Source organism: Carcharhinus amblyrhynchos, chromosome 3 (genome assembly GCF_965287045.1).
Source record: "Carcharhinus amblyrhynchos chromosome 3, sCarAmb.v2.hapA, whole genome shotgun sequence".
NCBI lineage: Eukaryota > Metazoa > Chordata > Chondrichthyes > Carcharhiniformes > Carcharhinidae > Carcharhinus > Carcharhinus amblyrhynchos.
This window is the reverse complement of record NC_137326.1, coordinates 35,417,488-35,434,562: the sequence shown is the minus strand read 5'-3', so window position 1 is coordinate 35,434,562 and position 17,075 is coordinate 35,417,488. Positions and strand designations below refer to the sequence as shown.

At 39.8% G+C, this 17,075-nt stretch overlaps 1 protein-coding gene across 1 annotated transcript in view; it reads right to left on the bottom strand.

Annotated features, from left to right (window-relative positions):
- atxn7 (ataxin 7) overlaps positions 1–17,075 on the bottom strand; it is a 143,799-nt gene that overhangs the window by 13,605 nt on the left and 113,119 nt on the right. Inside the window, exons 4-5 of the mRNA XM_080183152.1 lie at positions 4,950–5,190; positions 1,979–2,250 (exon numbers count right to left, since the gene is read on the bottom strand). Of these exons, the coding sequence (XP_080039278.1) occupies positions 1,979–2,250; positions 4,950–5,190 (513 nt within the window). The remainder of the gene's footprint in view (positions 1–1,978; positions 2,251–4,949; positions 5,191–17,075) is intronic.

The following is a 17,075-nucleotide window of genomic DNA, read 5'->3' as shown; positions in this document are numbered from 1 at the left end:
ACTGGGCAGAACACATTTCAGATTTGACAGGATGTGACATTAACTTATAACAGTGACTGGTGATCATTAGCCAGAAAGCAAATCTAGTGCAAAACCTGACAACTTTGATAGAGGCTAATTGTAACAATTGTACGTCAGCCTGATCAGACATAATTCAGCACATGCTGGGGATCAAATTTCCTGAATAGTTCAGCAGTACAATGATTAGTTGGTTAGTGCACTGAGCTATCAGAGCTCACTACATATTTCTTTGATCTCTGTGAAAACATTTCGACGTTTAGGGTCTATGATAAATTAAGTACCTAGTTTAAAAAAACATGAAAGACTTGCACTTATAGCTTGTGCATTCTACACACTTCCAACCTTGTAAAAATTTCAATTAAGAAGCCGTCTGAATTTCAAGAATTCAAAAAATTTGGTATTTTCCAGGATAGTCCAAGTTGCTAATACAAAGTAGTGTATGTATTCAATCGATAGAAAAGATATATGCTCATCAAAATTCTACTTTAGAAAAATGCTGGGTACATTTTATATAAAATTATAATTTTTAAAAATCAGCAAAGCAAGACTGAATTTCTTGTACATTATATAGACACAACGGGGGGAAAGATGTGCCTTGCCAACTTTGCAGTGATGAAACCGAGAGAAGTGTCTATTCCCTATCCAAGAGGAAGCACAAGACCAGTTTCCAGGCATTTTGCAGTTTCTGTTGCTGCTCTTGATCCTTCTGAAACACATTTTTGTGTGTTTTGGGTAAAACTACTTGCAGAATTTTCCTCCTTCTCCAGAAACATCAGCCCTCCACTCTGCACTCCCTTAATATCAGAATTACCCAGAGTATCACAGGGATACACTCCTAGGGAATCATCTGATTTAATTAAGACTTTTGTTTTATAGCTTTTAAAATAGTTATATCTTTTATTCTGATTTCCTTGTAAGCCATATTTTCATACGATATTTAAACCATCCAACTAGCCTTCTTACCTACCAAACTTTAGAGACCCCCTTGTGAGTCTATGATGTTAAAGTCATATAACCCTTGTCCTTTTCGAATTTTTAATGCATGACCTAGACCCAGCTAGATTTGAGAGTGATCTTAGTGTTGGTACCTCTACTAACCTAATTGACAGTTAAACCAGACACCGTGCAAAAAAGTTATTTGAATAGCCATTTGAGTACTTCACTAAACCAAAAGAAAAATTTACATTGTCGGATCCATCAGGCATGAAACAAATTAATATCCTGCCTTTCCTACATTAAACCCACTTACTTTTTTGTACTTAAATCACAACCTCTAGACTGTGATAATTGAGGGTTGGTAATTTGCCTCCTTGTCACACTGGGTACTTTTCTAGAGGTTTGCTGTATATTTGCAATGCTGCTTCCATGTTACTCCATGTTTATTTTCCAAAAGTCTCTGCCAACTTCTACAGTGGCAAACTCAAGTTAAAAGTAATTAATGATTCAAAACATATTCGCCCATATCATTAGAAACTAGGAACAGGATGAGGCCATTCAGCTCTTCAAGCCTGCTCCACCATTCATGATCATCCAAATGAATAGCCTGATCTTGCCTTCCCCGCATATCGTTTGATGCCCTCTTGCCTTCAAAAGGGAAGCTATACCATTGCTAACCTATATTTCACACACATCTGCCCTGCATAATTAGTGCCAATAAGTGCAAAGCACCGAGTCATAAGAGTTACTTCCCCGAGTACAGAATACACTTACTTTACCCACAATACCTTCAAAAAAGTTATAGTATTTCCAGATAATGATTTTTTTTTTCCTGTTTTATAAACACACTTAAATAAAACATTGCATTAGAAAAAAGTGATAGGGTTGAGATTTTAAGTCCTAACTGTACTCTGCAACTTCTCGTCCAGTATTCAGTTAATGAGATTTTTATAGCATAGTTACTGATCTGACAAACAGTTACAACAGTTTCACTGTGCCGTAAGTCTATATTAGGACTCACCTGACAGTCGCTTATGAGAAGAGGACTTCTTGATATTTTTAGCATCTTCAAGTTTCTTTTCTGAGGCTGAAGGAGTTGACAGAAGATTTTTACCATTGGGTATCTGTCCAGAGGAGGGCAGGGGTGCCTTTGGTATTGTAGGACAATTAAGGCCAGTTTTTACTGAAGCATTCACAGTGGTGGAATTAACAGGAACTGGCATCATTTTCAATGACGTGCCATCAATCTTCACATTGGGATGCATCTTCTCTGTTTTAACCACTGAAGTCATGCTGCAGAAAATGATGGATTTTTTTTTTTTAAAATGGAATACATGCACATTCTGAACTTCAATTTAAAACAAAAAGCCTAAGATAACCAGCTCCTCTACTAATTATTTGTTCAGAATTTAAATTATATAGATCCTAACTAGAACTCTCCTCATAAAAATGTCTACTTTAAAAATACTCACTGTTTGCTAACCTTGTAACCAAAGTCACTACTCCATAAACATTCAGCAACTAAAGGGTGTTGTTCCAGCAAGGAAACAGCTTAGCCTTACAACTTCAAAACTTTAGAGACCCCCTTGTGATTCTATGATCTTAAAGTCATACAACCCTTGTCCTTTTCAAACTTTTAATGTATGACCTAGGGCAACGTGGTAGCACAGTGCTTAGCACTGCTGCTTCACAGCTCCAGAGACAGGGGTTCAATTCACAGCTTGGGTCACTGTCTATGTGGAGTCTGCACATTCTCCTCGTGTCAGGCACTCCGGTTTCCTCCCACAGTCCAAAGATGCGCGGGTTAGGTTGATTGGCCATGCTAAAAATTGCCCTTAGTGTCCTGAGATGCACAGATTAGAGGGATTAGTGGTAAATATGTAGGGATATGGGGGTAGGGCCTGGATGGGATTGTGGTTGGTGCAGACTCGATGATCCAAATGGCCTTTTTCTGCACTATGTGATTTTATCTAGTTAAAACAAATATTGACAATAATTTTACCTTTATATTTTTTGGATAGGAATGTACAAATTACTTTCCCTTTAAACCTCTTGCCACCCCAACCCTATCTACCTCCAGTGGTACCATGGGCAATGGACCCTTTGTAACTAAAAGATTACAGTGCATCTATATCTTTGCTATCAACACTGCTAACGTGATGAAGATTCCTCATCTGATTTTTTTTCCTCCATTGGCAGTCAGTGCGTGTGATGTTGTGGATACAGCGTAGCAGAAGATAATGGAAAAAACTTGGGGAAACAAAACCTAGAATAAATACTTAACAGAAGCTGAATATGAACAATCATTCTTGAAATCTAAATAATTGCTGGAAATCCCTGTACAATAGTACCATGCACAAGTGGTTATACAAACCAACAGGTGCTGAGCACAGATGACAGGCTCAAATCAAATATTTAATCTTTTTATTCAGAGCCACAATCACAATGAATACCACTCATAAGAACACTTTAATACTGTGCTACACAGTGATAGATATGAAGATGTGCTCCTGATTAGTTAGTGTTATGTTAAGGTTAGACTTCTCCTAGGTAATGGTGGCAAGTCGTCGAGCACCCCAGTCACTAGCACAGGTCCTAGCTAGGGATATAGAGAAGCACTGCTGGAGTGGGAAAATGCAATGTGTGATAAAATAGAGAAAAGGAAGGCTAAGAGGGATGGAAAGGAAGGCAGAAAGACATATCATTTGCTTTCCTTCTGTTCCATTTTGAAGTCTGCCTTTCTTTTTTTTCTGCTCTCTTCCATCTCCTACTCCAATACAATTTTCTATCTATTGCAGGGCTACTCAAAAACATAAGTAGGGACCTCCCTGCCTCAAAACAAAAAACTGCAACTCCCTCAGAGTTTCTTAAGGCAAGCACTGGGATAGCTCAATGTCAGTAATATTCCCAGATTTTTTATTAGTGGGAAGCAGAGCACAGATGAAGCCGAACCCAGTTTACAAGGCATGAAAGATGACTTTTTTTAAATACAAGAACACAACATTTATAAAAATCATGCAATCTCTCTCTGAGAAGCTAACCTCCGGGAAAGCAAAGAACATGGCATGGAATACTTCCAGCAATGTTCCGAAATGTGAGTACTAACAAATTCAGCAGTGTGTCAGCAGAATTTTACAGAAAGAGATAATGTTGCAAATACACAATAGGTCAGTCAGCAACAGTAAACAGAGAAGACATAATACTTGGGATGTAGTGCTTTATTTTGCTAGCATTTTGAGTTTCCAGATTTCTACTTCTATCTTATTTAAAACTTCATATCATCCAACTTTATGGAAAGAAACACTTTGCAAATTATGATATTAATTGTTTAAAAGATTAAGAATGGTGTGAAAATTTTAATTTTTATCAACTAAACTTAAAACCTCAAATATAAGCCAACAATTTCAATATTTCAAGAGGTTTTTTTAAATTGCAGTGGCACTGTATGAAAAAGCTCATTTTAAAGCGTTCTAAGCATCTAAATAAACTGTTGTAAACAATCTTTCAAATGCAAACTACCTCAACGTACAACTTAGTTTGCTCAGTGCGACTGACTGGGGTCTGAACATATCCAAATGCTTGCACACTATTTTTTCTTTTCAGCGGGGATGGAGGGAGCAGATAGAAGTCATCAATTAAACATAGACATTCTGTATAGTAATGAACTATGATTAAACTTCAGGATGTTTCTGCACTGCTAAACCATAAGGATGTGAACAAAGATAAATCAGTTTGACAATCAAAGGACCAAAGCTGCTGAATGTTCAGGAAAGGACCACAGTCATCTTATCGGATGAGGTAGTTCAAAAGTTAATTTAGAAATGTTCATCCAAACTAACTATTTGCAAATTGTAGCTGTGCCAACAATTAAATTAGAAGTTGTTGAGTTAAATAATCTGAAACTTGTCGTGTTAAAAATGGAGGAACACAATGCACAAGAAATATTTTATGAAACCAAAACACAGCAACCAAAAAGAAAAGCATGCACTAACTTTTTATCATGGTGCATCTTGCCATGGTGAACCACGTGAAGTGGTCTGCTCATACCACTGATGTGAAGCTTTTCTTTGGGGGATTTTTGTATCTTAGAACTGGATGAAGCACAGTTTCCACCAGAAGAGCGACTGTTCGCACAATCACTACCACTTCTGTTTTTTGAGAACGTGGAAGGATAAGAGTACGTAGAAGATGGAGGAGTCACAGGTGGTTTACTTGATGTACCGTGTCTTCTTTCTGTATACAGAAAAAATAATTTAGTTTCTAGCCAATAATGGAACAAAAACTAGATTTTTCTATATCCAAATTGCCGTCAAAATATTAATCCCAAAAATAAGCCTTGGGACGTTTCATCAGCTACAATAATAAAGCTGGAAGATTTTTTAACGTTTTCCATGTCATAATCAGAAGCCAAACATTATTAGTCATTAAATAGTAAGGTGTACCCAGATCAAGTTAATCATTCCTAATATTGCATAATTTTTAAGAATTCTCATTTTTGCATACAACATATTCTCGAAATGCAAGATTTTTCCCTTTCTGCTTATCCAATTACAGAATGCACTTTCAAATAGTGCTCAGATTTAATTCCACTCCCTTCACAAACCAATACGAAAAATTAAATTTGAACCAGGTTCTATTTCGGCCTCGGGTCACCATCTGTGTGCACATTCTCCCCATGTCTGCTTGGGTTTCCTCTGGGTGCTCCAGTTTCCTCCCACAGTCCAAAGATGTACAGGTTGGGTGGATTGGCCATGCTAAATTGCCCTTTAGTGTCAGGGAGACTGGCTAGGGAAATAAGAGGGTCACAAAAAAAAAAAATCATTGACCATCAGGATTAAGGAAAATCCCAAGGCTTTTTATACATATGTAAAGAGCAGAGGGTGGCCAGGGAGAGGGTTGGCCCACTCAAGGACAGGGGAGGGAATTTATGCATAGAGCCAAAGGAAATGGGCGAGGCATTAAATGAGGACTTGCTTCAATATGGTGGATGAAGAATCTGGGAGGGGTATGTAGGTAGCTTGTCATGTTGAGATCTAAAAGGAGGTAGTATGGGGGTTCTTGAGAACCATTAATGTTGACAAGTCCCAGGCCTGTTGGGATTTACCCCAAAATACTGAGAGGGGCAAGGGAGGAAATTGCTGGGCCTTGAGAAATCTTTGTGTCCTCCTACAGGGGAGGTCCCAGAGGATTGAAAAATAGCCAATTTGTTCCTTTGTTTAAGGGAAGCAAGAATAATCCAGCTAATTACAGGCCGGTGAGCTTATGTCAGTGGTAGGGAAATTATTGGAGAGGATTCTTCAAGACAGGATTGACTCCCACTTGGAAATAAGTGGACATATTAGCGAGAGATAACATGGTTTTGTGAAGGGGAGGTCATGTCTTACTAACTTGATCGAGTTTTTCAAGGAAGCGACGGAGATGATTGATGAGGGTAGGACCGTGGATGTTGTCTACATGGACTTCAGTAAGGCCTTGACAAGGTCCCTCATTAAGAAGTCTCACGACACCAGGTTAAAATCCAACAGGTTTATTTGATAGTAAACACCACAAGCTTTCGGAACGCTGTTCCTTCGTGAGGTGAGTGGAAAGTTCTGATCAGAAACAGGGTATATAAAGGCAGACATATGCCTTTTTATGCCTTTACATGCCCTGTTTCTGATCAGAACTTTTCACTCACTTGACGAAGGAACAGTGTTCCCAAAAGCTTGCGGCGTTTACTATCAAATAAACCTGTTGGACTTTAACCTGGTATTGTCAAACTTTTTACTGTGTTTACCTCAGTCCAATGCCGGCATCTCCACATCAAGGTCCCTCATGGCAGACTGGTGCAGAAAGTGAAGTCGCACGGGATCAGAGGTGAGCTGGCAAGGTCGATATAGAGCTCGCTCGGTCATAGAAGACAAAGGGTAGCAGTGGAAAGGTGCGTTTCTGAATGGAGGGCTGTAACAAGTGACATTCCTCAGGGATCAGTGCTGTGGCTTCTGCTCTTCATAATATACACACAATATATGAATGATTTGGAGGAAATTGGAAATGATGTGATTAGTAAGTTTGTGTTTGATACAAAGTTGGTGGATACAGCAGGATATCGATAGGTTGGAGGCTTGGGCAGAGAGATGGCAGATGGAGTTTAATCCGGAGAAATGCGAGGTAATGCATTTTGGAAAGTCTAATACAGATAGGAAATATACAGTAAATGGCAGAACTCTTAAGAGTATTGATAGGCAGATAGATCCAGGTGTACAGGTCACTGAAAGTGGCAATGCAGGTTGAGAAGATAGTCAAGGCAGCAGAAGGCACGTTTGCCTTCATCAGCTAGAGAAATTTGGTTTGTTCTCACTGGAACGAAGGTGGTCGAGAGGTGACCTGATAGAAGTCTACAAGATTATGAAGGGCATGGACAGAGTGGATAGTCAGAAGCTCAGGGGCACAGGTTTAAAGCACGAGGGGCAAGGTTTAAAGGAGATGTACGAGGCAAGTTTTGTTTTGCACAGAGGGTGACGGGTGGCTGGAACTCACTGCCAGGGAAGGTCTTGGAAGCGGATGTGATAGAGGGTTTTAAGGGACGTCCTGACAAATATATGAATAGGATGAGAATAGAGGTGTATGGTCCCGGAAGGGTAGGAGATTTCAGTTCAGTTAGGCAGCATGGTCGGTACAGGTTCGGAGGGCCGAAAGGCCTGTTCCTGTGCTGTAATTTTCTTTGTTTTAACTGCATGGGGTTACAGGGTTAGTGCATGAGTAGGATTGTGGTTGGTGCAGATTCGATGGGCCAAATGGCCTCCTTCTGCACTGTAGGATTCTATGAATTAAATTCATTCTATAAAATTAGTGAAACAAAGCCTTTCTTGAAGTTACCAAGAGACCTCAGGATTTAAAACTGGCCAGACCATTCAAAGAGGGATGCTTTTATTTTGAGATTTTGTTGATAACCCGCAACAGAGTTGGCAACACCAAAAAGTGACTTGCATCAGATACTCCAAAACCTAGCAAGTGCCAGATCCACTCTTCAGTTTCAGGCAGGCAAGGTGAGTTTCTAATCACTTAAAGGTGGACCTCCAGCAGCCATCAGAAAAAGGTTCAGCAAGCAGAAATTTTTGAAATGCAAATTAACAATCACATATGCTCAAGCTTAGCTTATTCACTCGATGGAATCTGTGCCACAAAAAAAAACTAAAGTTTCCATTTCATCGGGTACACTTGGCATTAAAACACAGGTTCTTGAAGTAATTGGTAACATCAGCGTAAGACTTGACAGGTTTATATTAACAGCAGTGTGAATTCAAGAGCCAAAGCATCTTTAATTATTAAATATTTGAATTGATGATTTTTCTGCTCCAGAAGATTTTTAGTCACAATTGTTGGGCAAATATCTGGATTGTTGATATCTGCCCGCAGTATAATGTTTCAGGTGCTGACAGGTAGTAAATATCTGCTTCAGATGTGTGAATGGTCAATTGTTTCAACGCTCACTCCCTTGAAAACTGAAAACTTAAATTATTCAAGTATCCGTTCAAATTTTCTTGGGTTTTGATTTTGAAAATAATAAGAACTAAACAGCATCTAAATTTCTCTCTTCTTTTCATCTCCCTTCCAACAGCAGCTTTCCTATAACCAAATGCAGAAAAATGATCATTCACAGTTCTGCTAACATCACTCTTCATCAATTAAGTGAGAAGTAGTTAATCCACTAACTCCCCTTTTTACAGGAAGCATCTTTGCCTTTGCTCATGGCTGCTCTGGTAGCATGGCCAAATTTAGGAAGTCTGCAGATTCATAAGTACGTATTAAAACATTTCCTATAATTCATCGTTGTGTAATAGCCACGTGCCAAGTCACCTGGATCTGCAGGCTCTTAAATTCATAGCATTTGGAATTTAAACAAAAGCCTGAATTTACGTGTCACATTAGCACATCTTAATTGCTTAAAAAAAAGTTCAAGTCATGAGTTACTCTGGACACAGTTACTTAGATCGTGCATTATGAAGTGTAATTTTAACATGTACTTTTGACAGTGTCGCTTCAAGTAGTAACGATGTATCCATGGGAAAACCCAATTTCTTTGCTCCGATTCATACTTTGTGGAACATTGTATTTAAAGCTGGATAACCCCCAAGCCATGACAGGCATAGTAATTCATTGTGGCATAACTGCCCTATCCACCACTTTACCCCTGACATCCCCACCCCACCAGCCCCCCACCAAAAAAAAAAGCTGCTGACAGTGTATTTTAAAAGGCCAGCCTGTCACTCAGCTGTTCCAACACAAGCCGGTCAAATATCAAAGTTCAGTTTCTTGACTGATCCTTTGGAATCTGTTTTTAAACTAGCTTTTCAGTCAGTCAGGCAGACAGAATTTCAGAAATGGGTCCCAGTTCCAGAATGGAGCAGAGATTGGTGGAAGCATAAAAGAGATAGGGTTTAATATGTGAGGTTAACAGTAAAATGCAATAGCGACCACACTAAAAAAATGAAAGGCTTATTTTAATTTGTATATTACAGAAATAAAATGTCTGTGTTTAAAGTTAAAACAATTTTCTCTACCATCCTTTCTCCCCAGAGCATTAACAATTTGCTTCCAATGTATTGGTCAATATGTGGCTATTATTCATCCTTTAATTTCAGCCAGTCATTTGATCAAATCAAGCTCCATTTTCTCAGCTGATATCAATAAGTAATCTTCCAACATGAATTGTCCAACGGTCATAAGGAGGAGCCTTCAGTCCCTAACCAGGTGGCCAGATTTGGCAGAAGCTAAATCTGACATACTACTGTCAATCTACTACGTACAGACTGAAGATCAAACCCCAGGGGGTTTTCTGGCCTACGTGCCTTTGTTATGTGCACAGACATTTGAATCAGGAGAATCTTTGGTGTGACAGTAATTTAAAAGAAAAAATAAAATCGCTGCTGAAATTTTAACAGCCAGAAGATTACAAAATTTTCTGGAACTGCTAATAGGCCAATGATTCCAAATACCATTTTGTAAGATAGAAAGTATGCCACAAATACATTAGAATCTTTAATTTTCAGTTATGAGAATGTATGCAGAAGAACATTGTATCATGTCACTCACTTCTACTTCCGGGATACTACAAACTTTTCATGGTTGTCATATACAAGTCAGCTCACGTCAAATATATCTTAACTATTTCATCTGATTTAATTTTTTTAAAACTTAACATAAGAACTCGAAGCAAGATTATGTCATGCTGCTCTCTGAGCTTTCTCATTGGCCAATCTTCTAACTTGACTCCAACTTCCTACACCCGCCATATTCCTCTATTCCCTGAGTATCCAAGAATCTATATTTTGAATATACTCAGCAGCTGACCATTCGTTGCTCTCCGTGGTAGTGAATTCAAAGGATTCAGAATCCTTTGAGTGAAGAGATTTCTCCTTACCTCAAGTCCTAAGTAGTTGATTCCGTATATCGAAACTGTGACTCCAAATTCTAGACTCCCAAGGAAAATGATCCTCTCAATCAACTCCTTAAATATTTTATGTTTCAATGCGATTAACTCTCACCCTTCTAGACCCTAAGGAATATAGGTCTAGTCTACACAATCGTGCCTCATAGGTTAATCCCTCATCCCAACAATCACTCTAGTAAATATACATTGCACTTCCTTGAAATATATCTTACCGTGGGTAAGGGGACCAAAACTGCATAGTACTCTCTCTACAAGGCCCTAAACAACTGCAGTAAGACATTTTATTTTATTATAAAGAAATTGAAGTGTAACATACTATTTGCTTTCCTTCTTGTTTCTAGTACGTTAACTTTGTGATGTGCGCACAAGGACGCCCAGGTTCCCGTAAGTACCAAAAGCTCTGTATAGCTCCACTTAAAATTTATTCTGATTTTCTATCTTTCCTACCAAATTGCATAACTTCTCACACTATATTCCATCTGTTGCATTCTTGTCTTAACCTGGTCCAAAACCATTTGCTACCTCCACAAGTATCCGAAAGAACTCCACTAGAATCTTCATTATTGGCCGAAAAGTGGCAAATAACATTTGCACCACAGAAGTGCAATGACCATGACTAACAAGAGAATCTAACCATCAGCCCTTTACATTTAATGGCACTACCATTGCTGAATCCCACCCCATCACCATCCTGGGGGTTACCATTGATCAGAAACTGAACAGGAGTAGCTATATACAGTAAAAGCCCACCACTCACAGGGGTCATTATGAACCTTTGCAAACAGTGAAGTAACAGACTGGTCAAATCTTTGAGCTCACTGTTGTACAAGGAGAACACACTTCAGACTCATCCACTCTTAAAATCCAATACATGTCTTGGATGTTATTTGAGACCATCCTCATTTCAAAAAAACATGAATCTCCTCAAAAATTAGCAGACAAAGCAAATGCGTGAACAGGAAAGTCACAGAAGGCAGGAGTTTACCGCAAGTGCTGTTGATACAAGAGCAGGCCAGTTCCTCAGAATTCTGCAGCATGTAACTCATTTCCTGATTCCCCAGAGATCGACAAGGCACAAATCAGGAGTGTGATGGAATACCCTCCAATTACTGGGACGAGTGTATCTCTAATAACACTCAAGGAGCGTGACACCATCTAGGACAAAGCAGCCCATTTAACTGGTACCACACTCAACACTTTCAAAATTCACTCTCTCCACAGTAGCAGTGTGTACCATCTACAAGGTGCACTGCAGGAACTCAACAAGCCTCCTTCAACAGCATCTTCCAAATGTGTGACCTCTGCTACAAAGGAGGACTGAGGCAGCAGACACATAGGAACACCAACACCTTCAAGTTCCCCTCAAGCCACTCACCGTCACTTATGCAGGCAATAAATGCTGGGCTAGCAAGCGGTAGCTGCAATCCATTTTTTTTGTCAAAAAAGAAAATCACAGAAACACATGATTCAGAGAAAAGGTCATTCGGTTGACTATATCTTGCCAGCTGACCAGTCATCCAGTTTATCCCATTTTCCAGCTCTTGGTCCATATAGGATAGCAAAGTACTTTTTAAACAAAGTACTTTTTTTTTAAAATGCAATGAGAGTTTCTACTTCTACCACCATTTCAGGTAGCAAGTTCTAAACCCACCATTTGGGTGAAAGGATTTCTCAACACCCCTCTATTCCTTCCACCACTAATTTCAAATCTATGCATCCTGGTTATAGATCCTGCTAACAAAAATAAATCCTTTTTATCCATTCCATCTGCAACCTAATTGTATAAACCTCTCCCCTGCCCCAAGTCTCCTCTTTTCCAAAGACGCAACCAATCCCAGCCTCTTCAATCTTTTCACAATCACAGCTATGTTTTTCTAGTCCCGGCAACATCCTCTTAAATCTCTGTACTGTCTAATGCAATTACATCCTTTTCTTGTGTTATCTTCACCACAAGTATTCCTTGTATCTTCTTTACTATCTTATCCCCCTGTCTGATTACTTTCCCACCTGTGCATGAGCAGCAAACTTGTATATATTAGTTTCCTTTTTGATTTGATTTATCGCACGTATTAGTATACAGTGGACAGTACTGTTTCTTGCTCACTATACAGACAAAGCAGACCATTCGTAGAGAGGATAAGAGTCCAGAATGTACTGTTACAGACATAGCAAAGGTGTAGGGAAAGATCAACTTAATGTGAGGTAGGTCCATGCAAAAGTTTGACGGCAGCAGGGAAGGTGTGCCTGAGTCGGTTGTTATGTGTTCTCAGTCTTTTTCCTGTAAGAAAGTGGAAGAGAGAATGTCTGGGATGCACAGGGTCCTTAATCATGTTCGCTGCTTTTCTGAGACAGCAAACGTGATTAAGTATAAACAATGGATAGGAGAGTGGTTTGAGGGATGGACTGGGCTTTGTTCATGACCCTTTGTAGCTCTTGGACAGAGCAGGAGTCATACCAAGCTGTGATACAATCAGAAAGAATGCTTTCAACAGTGCATTTGTAGAAGTTGGTGAGAGTCTCTGATATAGAGCACTGATTCTTACTCTGCTCCTTTAATTACAATCTGCCAAACTGACAATCTTGTCAATGGCACTCAGTTTCCCAATCAAAATCCAGAGAAAGGATTACCTATGACAAGAATTATTTTCAAAATCAGATCAACCTCAGAGCTGGGCAGACGATGCATACTCTTGTGATGCCAGGTCAAAATCTAGCCAAATCCTCCACCGCCACTCTGCCTCACTTGTAACTTAAAAGGTGGTGCACATTGATGGACAAGTTCTCTTCATTTTAAAATGACTGACAGCAAGATCCTCAAAGTAATTCATATCAATGTTATTGTGCTTCAAGGAGAGCTCCAGAGTGTCTTTAAAGTGCTTACTTTAGAAAGTGTTGCCAAAAATGCCTTGGTGACCTTTGGAAGTGTATTGTGTAGATGATACACACTGCTGCCACAATGCACTGATTGTGGTGGAGTGGATGGTGTGCAAAACAAGTGGGCCGCTTTATCCTGGATGGTGTTGAGCTTCTCAGGTATCGGAACTGCACTCATCCAGGAAAGTGGAAAATATTCCAACACACTCCTGACTTGTGCCTTGTAGATGATGGACAGGTTTTGGCAAGTCAGGGGAGGGCTACTGTTCGCAGAATTCCCAGCCTCTAACCTGCTGTTGCCACAATATTTAAATAATAAGTCCAGTTCAGTTTCTAGTTAAACGCAACTCCCAGGGTGTCAATGGTGGTGGTGGTGGTGGTGGGGGTGGGGGGCAGCGGCGCTCAGCAATGGTAATACCACTGAACGTCATGGGGAGATGGTTGGATTCTCCAATGTTGGAGATGGGCATTGCCTGGCATTTGTACAGCATGTTATTTGCCCATTATCAGCCCAAATCTGAATACAGTCCTGGTCTTGCTGCTTTTGGACATGGATTCCTTCAGGATCTGAAGAGTCACAAATGGTACTGAACATTGTGTAGTATCATAGAGTCAGGAGGTTTACAGCATGGAAACAGGCCCTTTGGCCCAGCGTGTCCATGCTGCCCCTTTCTTTAACACCTATGTTAGTCCCAATTGCCTGCATTTGACCCATATCCCTTGATAGCCATTTTACCCCATGTAACTGTCTATACACTTTTTAAAAAGGCAAAATTGTATGCACCTCTATTACCATCTCTGGCAGCTTGTTCCAGACGCTCATTACCCTGTGTGTGAAAAAATTGCCCCTCTGGACCCTTTTGTATCTCTCCCCTCTTACTTTAAACCTATGCCGTCTAGTTTTAGACTCCCCTATCTTTGGGGAAAGATATTAACTATCTAGCTGATCTGTTCCCCTCATTATTTTACAGATCTCTAAATATTTTCAGGACTCTTTCTAGTTAAATGATACCTTTGTAAAGTAGGGTGACCAGAGCTGTACACAGCATTCTAAGTGTGGCCTTGCTGTGTAAGGCCAGTGTAAACTGCGACATTCCCACTTCTGGCTTTATAAAAGGAACCTCATTGATATTTAAGATATTTGGACCTAGGACACTACACTGAGGAACTCCTGCAGTAATGTCCTGGCACTGAGATGACTGACCTTCAAAAATCAAAACCATCCTACTTTGTACCAAATATAACTAACAAGGAGAGTTTTTCCCAATTTCCAGTTTTGCTGGAGCTCCTTTATGCCATACCTGATCAAATGCTGCCTTGATGTCCAGGGTAATCACTCTTTCAGTACCTTTAGAGTTCAGCTCTTCTGCCCTTGCTTGGACTATGACTGTAATGCAATCAGGAGCCAAATGGCCCTGGCAGAACCCAAACCAAACGGTGAGCAGGCTATTGCTAAGTGCTATGTGATAATGCTATTGATAACATGTTTTATCACTTTGCTGATGAACAATGATGATTAATGGAGTGATAAATATCGGTTCCAGATTTGTCTCTCTTCTTTTGTGGACAGGACATATCTGGATAATTTGCCACATTGCCCAGTAGATACCAGTGTTGCAGCTGTACTGGAACAGCTTGGCCAGTTGCACGGCTCGTTCTGGAGCAGAAGTCTTTACTGTTATGTGGGGAAAATGTTATTTAAAAAATATTTTTAGAGTCTGCTGTGCTATTCCAAGAAGCAGGTTTGTGTGTGCATGTGTGAGTGTGACTGATTAATTAAACTAAAATGTGTCTACAAAGACGAAAACAAAGAGGCAAGATGTGAAAAGTATGCACTTGAAGTAGATACAGCCACGGTTGGATGGGCTACAGGGAAATAAGACATGGATTGCAATTTGCATTAGGTGATAGGCAAGTTGGGCCAATCAACCTAACCCGCACATCTTTGGACTGTGGGACGAAACTGGAGTACCCAGAGGAAACCCACGCAGACACAAGGAGAATGTGCAGACTCCACACAGACAGTGACCTGAGCTGGGAATCGAACCCAGAACCTTGGAGCTGTGAAGCTGCAGTGCTAACCACTGTGCTACCGTGTGTCTGGATTTCAGTTGTTAACTTTCAAAGGGAAGTTTTACAAGTTGGGAAAGGTCTAAGTAAACTTGGGAAAGATTAAGTTTTTTTATTTGATCTAAGGGTGAGGGCAATAGCGAAGATAAAACATTTTTATATTTTGAAGACAGTTAACTTCAAGAGGATGTTGCAAACAATGATTTTAAAGATGAACGAAGAAAAAGATACACTTAGAGAACTGTGTTTGAGGGAGTGAACACAGTAAGAAGTCTCAACACCAGATTAAAGTCCAAAAGGTTTATTCTGTAGCAAAAGCCAGTAGCTTTCAGAGTGCGGGCCCTTCATCAGGTAAGTGGGAATTCTGTTCACAAACAGGGCAATATAAAGACACAAATTCAATTTACAAAATAATGATTGGAATGCGCGTCTTTACAATTCAAGTCTTAAAGGTACAGACAATGTGAGTGGAGAGAGCATTAAGCACAGGTTAAAGAGATGTGTATTGAATCCAGACAGGACAGTTAGTGAGATTTTGCAAGCCTAGGCAAGTCGTGGGGGTTACAGGTAGTGTGACAATGAACCAAAGATCCCGGTTGAGACCAAAATAGATCTATGACAAAGTACAGTGAGCTGTTTGCACCAACCCAGAAGAGGATCTGTGGTTTTCAAAAAGAAGGGTTTTATTATAAAGCTTTCTGGAGTTCTCCACAGCAAAGGGAGCAAGAAATCCTGTGACACATCTTCCCTATAGCAACACTGGGTGCCTTGTGGCAATGTTACTGGAGTTTTTATACTTTAAATATCTATATATTTGCCTAAAGGAGTGTGATTTGAGAGTCTAATCAATTAGAAATCTTTTTGGGGTAAATGTTATGCAAGACTAGTTTTAACTGTGTATATGTAATCTTCTGTCTTCAAGTTAATAAATATTTTAATTTACCATATAAAATCTCTAAATTGTCAATGAGCACTCATCATCTTAGCATAATATAAATTGAAGATTGTTGCAATAACTTACCAGGTTTTCCACTGGGATTTGGTTAACACGGCAAATTGTCATGTACTAGATTATGACGATTGCCAGACTGTTGTCAGGACCAATAGCATTTGCAGTACGCAATGCCTTCCGCTGTTACTTAATATCTGGTACAGTGCACCAAATTAGCTGAAGAGTAGCATCTGTGATGCTGGCGATCTCAGGAGAAGGCAGAGATAGATCATCCACTCGGTGCTTCTGACTGAAAATGGCTGTAAATGCGCCAGCCTTGTAGCTTGCAACAATATGCTGGATTTCTTCATCAGAGTGGGTATATATGTGATACTTCTTCCTTCAATAAGTTGTTTAATTGTCCACCACCATTCACAAATGGATGTGGCAAGACTGCAGAACTTAGATCTAATACATTTGTTGTGGAATTGCTTATATATTGCAATATATAATTGCAATATACATTGTATACTGTTTGCCACTTATGTGTCACAGGATTTCTCTCTCCCTCTCACTCTGCTGTGAGGCACAAACACTCCTCAGTTGTATCTTCACCAGGTTAATACCTCATTTTTAGGTGTGTATGACATGCCGTCTTGGCGACAGACATTGAAGTCCCTCGTCTAGGGTATGTTCCACCCTTGCCACCCTCAATGCAGCCTCTAAGTGTTGTTCAACATGGAGGAGGAGTGCCAATTGCCCTGTTTGATCTGATATTATACAATTTAATGGAGTTAAGGGATGCTGAGG